This window comes from Xiphias gladius, chromosome 11, assembly GCF_016859285.1.
Source record: "Xiphias gladius isolate SHS-SW01 ecotype Sanya breed wild chromosome 11, ASM1685928v1, whole genome shotgun sequence".
NCBI lineage: Eukaryota > Metazoa > Chordata > Actinopteri > Istiophoriformes > Xiphiidae > Xiphias > Xiphias gladius.
Window position 1 is genome coordinate 27,843,085 of NC_053410.1, and position 8,885 is coordinate 27,851,969.

Sequence of the window (8,885 nt, forward strand, 5' to 3'; positions counted from 1 at the left end):
CTAATATTAGCTAAAATTAGCTACTGGTCATACCATACCAAATAAGGCTGTAGCAGCAAAACCCCTTAATGTGTTCAATTAAGTATGATGTATTTTTTTTAACTTAAAAATTAAACTAAGTATAGGGTTTATATCTTACTTTAAAAAGTATATAATCTCACTTTAATGGAGCTTTAAATAGAAATGTTACAGCTACATACACTCACCGACCACTTTTATTAGGAACACCATTCTAATACTCGGTAGGGCCTCCCTTGGCCTTCGAAGTAGCGTGAGTTCTTTGTGGCATTGATTCTACATGATTTTGGAAACGCTTTTTTGAGATCCTGGATCATATTGACATGATTGCATCACAGCATTTCCACAGATTTGTCAGCTATATATTCATGTTGCCAATCTCTCATTCTACCACATCCCAAAAGGGTTCAATTGGATTAGGATCTGGTGACGGGGGAAGCCATTGAAGTACAACAAACTTAATCACATGGTCAGACAACTTTAGCTTTGTGACATGGTGCATTATCATGCTGAAAGTAGCCATTAGAAGATGGATAAATTGTGGCCATAAAGGGATGCATATTGGTCAGCAACAGTACTCAGATAGGCTGTTACATTCAAACTATGATTGATTGGTATTAAGGGGGCCCAAAGTATTCCAAGAACACATTTCCCACACCATTACACCACCACCACCAGCCTGGACTGTTGAAAAGAGGCAGGCTGGGTCCATGTTTCATGCTGTTGACACCAAATTCTGATCCTACCATCTGCATGCCTCAGCAGAAATCCAGATACATCAGACCAGGCTATGTTTTTTCCAGTCTTACACTGTCCAGTTTTGGCAAGCCTGTGCCCACTGCAGCCTCTGAATTATTTTCTTGGCTGACAGGAGTGAGTACCAACATGGTCTTATGCTGTTGTTGCCCATTTGCCACAAGGTTCGATGTGTTGTGTGTTCTTAGATGCTTTTCTGCTTACCACAGTTGTAAAGAGTGGTTAGGACTCTGGTAAGACAAGGGAAGGAGGACTCTGTATTTACATCAATGATGCTTGGTGCTCAAACGCAGTCAAGGTGGATGGACAGTTTTTACCAGATGTCAAGTTTTTAATGTTATTATATTATCTGCCCAGGGATTTTACCAGTGTGTTTGTTACTGCTGTTTACATTACTCCAGATGCAAATTAAAAAATGCACTACAGGAATTGTATGAGGTCATTAGCAATCACTAGTGGTAGTTTTCTGCTATTATTTTTTGTTATGTTTTGTGAGTAGCATAAAGGGACTTCACCTAATTTCGTTATACAATCTTGTGTTGTATAATGATAATTAAATTGAATCTTGACTCTTGAATCTGAGATACCATAGCCTTTCTGTCAACTCCAAACAGTTGGGCCATTCTCCTATGAACTCTCTCATTAACAAAGTGTTTCCATCCAACCAACTGTCCAAAACCAGAAGATACTCAGTTTACAGTGATGTGAAACAGAGAAAAGCAATTCCTCATAACTGAGAACCAGGAACCAATTAATGTTTGGCATTTTTGCATAGTTGAGAATTATTTTTCTGTCGATCAATTTATCGATTAATCATTTTTTTAAGCTCTAATCCATTATGCAGAACTCATGCAGTCCCTTTCACAGCGTTACTGTATATTAGATATATTATTAGGTCAGTATGGCTGATACATTAAAGGGAAGAATCATTTAGATTTGTAGCTGATCAAGGTAGAGCTAATTTTAACTACTTTTTAAACACCTTTTGAGAAATTTAATCTTTAACATTACATCGTGTTTTATAAACTGCTAAGAGGTCAACCAATGCATCAGTGCATTCTTAGTCAATGTTAATCTTACGTTAAGCTTATGACATACAGTATATTAATGTATTGACATATTGGAATCAGTGTGTGTTGGCCGATGAGTAACATTGAATTACAATGCAGAAAGGTAAATTTTAGGTCAAATATATGTATATAACAGTGTCAATATTACACAGTTTGGATTCTTGTTAAAATGTTTGTTTCTTTTATGTGTTTGTTAAAAAGCTTAAAATAGCTGATATATTGTTGCCAGATTTATCAAATACACAACATCAACAGGACGAAAACAAGAACGAGAACAACGAGAACAAAAATGATCACATTTCGTATGAAAATTTTTAATGTGCAAAGTAACTTGTAACTAACAATATAATGCATTGGATTAAAAAGTACATTATTTCCCCCTGAAATGTAGTGGAGTAGAAGTTTAAGTGGTATGTAATGCAGTTACTTTCCACCACTGCGTTTTTGATACTAACAATGTGGGGTGCTGAAGTCTGAAATCTGAAATTTGTGAAAGACGCGTGAAACTTTACTGTTTCGTTGTAATGTCAATTAATATTTGCCCTTTTGTTTTGGAAAGTACAGTACAATGGATTCAGATTTAGTGTCAACACACACAGGGGTTTTGTCTTTTATGTGCTCATACTGTCTAAACATTTAAAAGTAATAAAATACACAGATTACAAATCCAGGAAAAATTAAAAAACAAAGATACAAAAGCAACTAATTCAACTGACTCGATCATTTTTCTGAATCTCTCTCTGTCTCTTAGTGACTATCAGTTGCATTCAAAAGAAGAGTAATCCAACAGAAGCTCTTCAGATGCTGTCCTCCACCCGCCTTAGCCTCCAGAGTTTGGCCACCAAAGCGAAGGTACAGTCCACAAATAACAGTCCACTGATCAACCTGAGGACTTTCTCCATGACAGTACTGCTCTCCATGACTCATGGTTGCTGATAGAGCGCACATGGCGTCAAGACATCACTTCAGTTTTCTTCCAAATAGAATCTGAAGAGGGCTGCTTCAAACGTTTGATTTCATAGTTCAAATCAGTTTTAAACTTTTCAAAAACTCGTAACTAAAGGATTCACCCAGCTTTATAACTACTGTTCTTTGCAACTAGCATTGCACATTTTTAAAAAGGGAGACCAGAGGGTGTGCTCAAATTATCAGGGAATCATACTGCTCAACCTCCCGGGCAAAGCTTATGCCAGGGTGCTGGAAAGGAGGCTCCGACCAGTTGTCGAACCTCGGATTCAGGAGGAGCAATGCGGATTGGGTCCTGGCCGTGGAACAGTGGACCAACTCCTTACCCTTGCAAGGTTACTTAAGGGGTCATTAGAGTTTGACCATCCAGTCTACATGTGCTTTGTGGATTTGCAGAAGACCTATGACCGGATCCCTTGGGGGATCTTGTGGAGGGTACTAGGGGAATATGGGGTTCCGAGGCCGTTGCTAGGAGCCATATTCTTGGCAGGAAGTCAAACACATTTTCGGTGGGTGTTGGCCTCCACCAGGATTGTCCCTTGTCACCAATCCTGTTTGTTATCCTAATGGACAGGATTTCAAGGCGCAGTCAGAGGGAGGAGAATGACCGATTTGAGGGCCTCAGAATTGCATCTCTGCTATTTGCAGATGACGTGGTTCTGTTGGCTTCATCAGACCGCTATCTTCAGTGGGCAGTGGGGCAGTTTGCAGCCGAGTGGGTTAGGATGGAGTTTCTGTCCCAAGTGAGGGAGTTTAAGTATCTCAGGGTCTTGTTCACGAGTGAGGGCATTGTACCAGACCGTTGTGGTGAAGAGGGAGCTGAGCCAAAAGGGAAAGCTTTCGATTTACCAGATGATCTACATCCAGACCCTCACCTATGGTCATGAGCTTTGAGTAATGACCGAGAGAATGAAATTACAGACAAAAGCGTCTGAAATTAGTTTCCTCCACAGGGTGGCTCAGCTCAGCCTTAGAGATAGGGTAAGGAGCTCTGACATCCGCGGGGAAATCGGATTAGAGCTGCTGCGTCTTCATGTCGAAAGGAGGCAGTTGAGGTGGTTCGAGCATCTGATTAGGATGCCTCCTGGGCGCCTTCTATTGGAGGTCTTCTGGGCAAGTCCAGCTGGTAGGAGACTCAAGGGTAGACCCAGAACCCACTGGAGGGATTATATATCTAATCTGGCTGGGGAGTGTCTCAATATTCCCCAGGAAGGAGTCTGAAAACGTTCTTCGGATAAGCAGCAGAAAAAGGAAAGATGGATGAATAGCTTTAGCTGTCTGTCATTACAGCCAGTACTCAACTGCTGTCTAACTGCAGCATATATGGATTATGAACTGCAAAGTCAGTTAACTCCAGATAATACCAGCTAATAACGACCAAATAAATGTTGATACAGCTTATAAAATCTAAAAATTGGAAACTTGCTAATAGCTTTGATTCTGTCCTTGATGTAATGGTGCATAATTGGGCACAGGTAGATCATAGTGACAAAATGTTTTATTTTTTAAGGGGGGCATTGTTGTTCTCGGGTTCAAACATGCCAGCCACCAAATACCTTTCTTCAAATGTTAAGATTGTTTTACTTGACTTTGAGTTGACTTTTTATTCAACGAAATTTAAAAAAAAAAAAAAAAAAAAAAAAACAGCAATCGTGGCATGTGCAAAAGTTTAGGTGCCCTTCTAGTTCTCATTAAGTCATTAGGCCTTAATCAGTAGGAATTGTCATGAAGAATTTTCAGTTGATGAAAGTTTGAGAGCTGATAAATTCTCTGACTCTTCAGACCTTGTGGTAACACTCAACAAGCTACTTTAAGTAACTGGAAGCTTCCAGTTTAAAATAGTTTTCTTTCCAAAATGGCAGTTAAGGGGAACTGTGGAAGTTGAAACGAGACATCTGGACCAAGACCAAGAAAACTTTCAGATAAAAGTGTGTCTGCTGGGCAGGAAGGCAAAGCAAAACCCCCATATGTCTGCAAAGGAGCCGCAGGCCGGTTTAACTGACACAGGAGTGGTGGTGCATCAGCCCAGTGTGCAGCATTTTTGCACTAACAGGGTCTACATTGAAGACTCATCAAAGGAAACCTTACCTGCGACCTCTTCACAAAAGTCGATGTCTGAAGTTTGCAAAGCAACATCTGGATAAGCCAGTCATTTTGAAACAAGAGCTGTGGACAGATGATGATAAAATTGAGCTCTTAGGCCATAGTCACCATTGTGTGTTTGGAGAAAAAAGGAGCAGCATTTGACAAAAAGAGCACCTTGCCAACTGTTAAGCATGGGGGTGGAAATATTCTGCTTTGGGGTTGTATGGCAACCAATGGCACAGGAAACACAGCTAGACGGAAAAAATAAATATCAGCAAATAATGGATATAAATGTCCTGCAGTCATTCAAAAAAGTAAAAGTGAAAATAGTGTGGCTTCCCCTGCAGGACAAAACAGCCCTCGGAATCCACCAGGAAATATTTCAAGGAACACAAATTGAAGCTTTTGGAACAGCCCTCACAGTCCCTTGACCTGAACATTATTGGAAATCTGTGGGTAGATCTTAAACATGCTGTGCGTTCAAGACAGCCTAAAATGACCTCAGAATCTGAAGTCATCTGCAGGAAGAGTAGGTGACAATTCCTAAATCAAAATTATAAAGACTTACCATGGGTGGCTTCGTGAAATAAAAGGTATCAGTGCATTAACATATGAAAAAAGGCTAATTTTTAGTGTCTGTTTGCTACAGGGTTAGATTGACTTCTTTTCGACTTAAAAATCAACAAAATATGTAATTTGCCTTTGGGGTGCCCAAACTTTTTTCATACAATTGTACATTGGTATCAGTGTACATGTTGGCCAAAATTGGAAGAAATTGCACTGAAGCCAAAGATATCATGCTATTACATGGTTTGTCCACCAGAGAGCATTGACAGATTTGTTTTTCAACTCTAAAATGAATTGAATAAAGATCTTGGTAATAATGAATTCTGAATTCACAATTAATCAGATTTTTTTTTAACTTTCAGATATTGATATCTCAAAAATCCACTCAGAATATAAATTAATGGCAAGTTCACAGGCCTTAGTAAATAGTTGTTCTGTTTTTTGTGCCAAAAAATACAGATAGTACAAATAGTACAGTGTACTATTTGTATACAGTACTCTGTGTGTGTGTGTGTGTGTGTGTGTGTGTGTGTGTGTGTGTGTGTGTGTGTGTGTGTGTGTGTGTGTGTGTGTGCGTGTGTGTGTATGTATGTTTGTGTGTGTGTGTATATATATATAATATATAATTTATTTATGAGTATATATGTGTGTATTAGGAGGTTGAGCATGTCTTAGTGTCCTTCGGCAAGATACTGAACCTCAAACCCCAAGCGCTTTGAGTGGTCGATGAGACTAGAAAAGAAAAAAAAAAACGAAAAGAAAAAAAAAATATATATATATATATATATATATATATATATAAAATCTCATACTGTATATATACCAAGTTAATGTCCTTCTTGTTATTTCATCTTTTTATTCTGTATTGTACTTCTCCAGCAAATGCACACTGATGTGGCCACAGGTCGGATCCACAATGAGCTGCAAGAAGGTGTTGCTGCTCTGGAGCAACTCATTGCAGAGATGCAGGAGCTCAGTGAGAACCTGCGTGACCAATCACAGTGACCATCTTCAAGGCAAGCCCCCTGTCTCTTAGGGAATCAAAGTTGTGGTTCTGAAGCCCTCTAATAGTAAAGACTAATGAGAGAGAGAGACAGAGAATCTACAACTCCAGTCATCAGCCTTGTGAATTGTTAACTTCTTTAAATCAAGAGTAAAACTAGAATGCAAAGACAAAGCACTCACTTAGTAATCATGATGTTTTTTTACCTCTTATGTTCATATTGGAATGTAAACAGTGACTGTAAGGCATCAAACAGTAAATTTTTTAAATCTTTAATGCCTGCCTTGGAATCTTTTCATTAAATAGTAAAAACTGTGAATGGTACATAAAATTACCTTCATTCATCACAGGAAGAGCTTGAGGAAAGAGTTGGTGTCATATTTTAGGTGTTGCACCTGGGTATGGTACAGAAAATCTGCTGATTTTCTACATTCTGAGGCTAAATCCTGCTGTTTTCTTCATTGTGTAAGGACTTAAAATTTAAACTATGATCACTCTGTAGACCCCCTGCAACCTCTAAGTTAATATCATATGTTTTTTTTGGTAGTTTTTATATCCATTCGAGAATGAAAGCGATTTTAGCCACTTAATTGTGAGTGGCATATGCTTTTTTATTGCTGACCATTTGTAAGGCCTAGAGCATACCACTGGTCAGTCATTGATTTTTGGTGGATTACAGTCCCAAGTCAATTTGCACAGATTTACACTGACCAATTTGTATATATTTTTTCAAAGTTCTATTGTAATGCAATGAACATTTGGGAGCACCTACTATTTAAAGACTAACTTGCTGCATTGATGTACAAGTGTACTCCAGATTAAGTACACTGTTGCATCACAATTGGTTGTGGTTACAAGTGCAACAGAAAGCATTTCTGACTGTCAGAAATGCAACAACCTTAAAGGTTTCACAAGAGAGGACAGTGAAACACTGCTAAAGGATAGGTTCAAAATTTTTCAAGTCTGTCTGAAAACCGTAGTCAGGTGCCCACACTGAAACAGGTTTTTCATGCTGTTAATCGTTCCTCCTGGAATCACATTAAGAGGGGATTGTAATGCGTTTCCATTGTAAGTTATGCTCTCTATTAATGTGCCTCCCCTTCATATTTTCATTATATCATTTGATACCTTGTTATAAAAATATCAATTAAAGGAGGTGGTCATGGTTAAAAACAATACTGAGGCTTCTTATCAGGTAAAAGTAAACATTGTAGTTTTAGGCCTTTGAACAAACTGCAATTACTGTTTGTTTGTTTTGTTTTTGCCAACAATTGGCACTTCTGTTTTCTTATCAAGAGTCTTTACTGTACCCATTGCATTAATGCTGCATTCGTGCCATGTCATTCATGAACAGACAGAATGGGAACATCTCCTGTTATCCAAGAAGAATTGAATAGAGGGCACCTGGACTTGGTTGTAGATACAATCAAGTCCAGGTGGCCTCGATTCATCTTTTCTTGGATAACCATGGCCTAGATTACTGAGAATCTTCACAGACATCTCCATTATTCCGACTTGGGAGTGTACACACATTATTCTCAAAAGGTTAGTCCCATCACTTGCTTTGTAGTCACACAATTTTTGTACCATTATTGTGGTACATTTGTTAACAAGTGATGCCAGATACAAAAAATGTTTAGCTCCTTTTTATATAGCTGAATTGATTAAATTAGAATAAATGTAGGATTTTCTTTTGATGTAACTGCTAGTAATGGTTGCTTAGCAGTAACTTTGCCAGTGGTTTGTTGGTACTTGTGTAACTGTTTTTGCTAGTTTGGAGATATATCATAGCTCTCAGAAACTCACAATATTCCAAACTGGGATTTACAAATAGGAGGCTTAATTAAACCCTGAACAATATGATGTAAACACAGCATTAGCAACAATCCCACAACTTGCTCTGCCAATGAGGTAAGCATTTTAGACACTCTGTACAATTTTAGAGTTTAGTACTTTGAGTTCATGAGTACTACCTCAACTTTGTGTGCTTTGAGTTTTAAAATGTCTATTAAAAACCAGAGTGCATTCTCTGATGCTCTGAGTGATAATTTCCTAGCAGATCCAGAGATGGCAGGTACACACATGCACGCACGTACGCACATACACACACACACACAAATTCACAAACTCACACTCACTCACTAATAGTCAAAGACCAGCTCATCTTGCTGCCCTGCAGTTATTGCAAGTGGGATCCCTCTATCTTCCCTCCAGTTTGTTTTCTCATCCAGCAGGAAAATGACCTCCACAATGCTCAGGGTTTTTATCTCCCTTGTTTTTTTTTTTCCTGTAATGGACCTTATTTTATTTGCCTGGGCCTTTTTATCACAGTGCACAGATCCTCTACCTCTCCTTTGATGGAAAAGCCTATAGTAGCAGACTGATAAGAATGGAAAAGACTTGTTTAAGATAAGGATACA

At 38.6% G+C, this 8,885-nt stretch overlaps 1 protein-coding gene across 3 annotated transcripts in view; it reads left to right on the plus strand.

Moving 5' to 3' along the window:
* Positions 1-6,741, plus strand: part of ttc27 (tetratricopeptide repeat domain 27) — a 103,621-nt gene extending 96,880 nt beyond the window's left edge. For all 3 annotated transcript variants that reach the window (XM_040139056.1, XM_040139057.1, XM_040139059.1), the window contains 2 exons: positions 2,596-2,696; positions 6,342-6,741. In XM_040139056.1, the coding sequence (XP_039994990.1) occupies positions 2,596-2,696; positions 6,342-6,467 (227 nt within the window). In that variant the 3' untranslated portion in view covers positions 6,468-6,741. The remainder of the gene's footprint in view (positions 1-2,595; positions 2,697-6,341) is intronic.
* Positions 6,742-8,885: the final 2,144 nt, after the last annotated feature.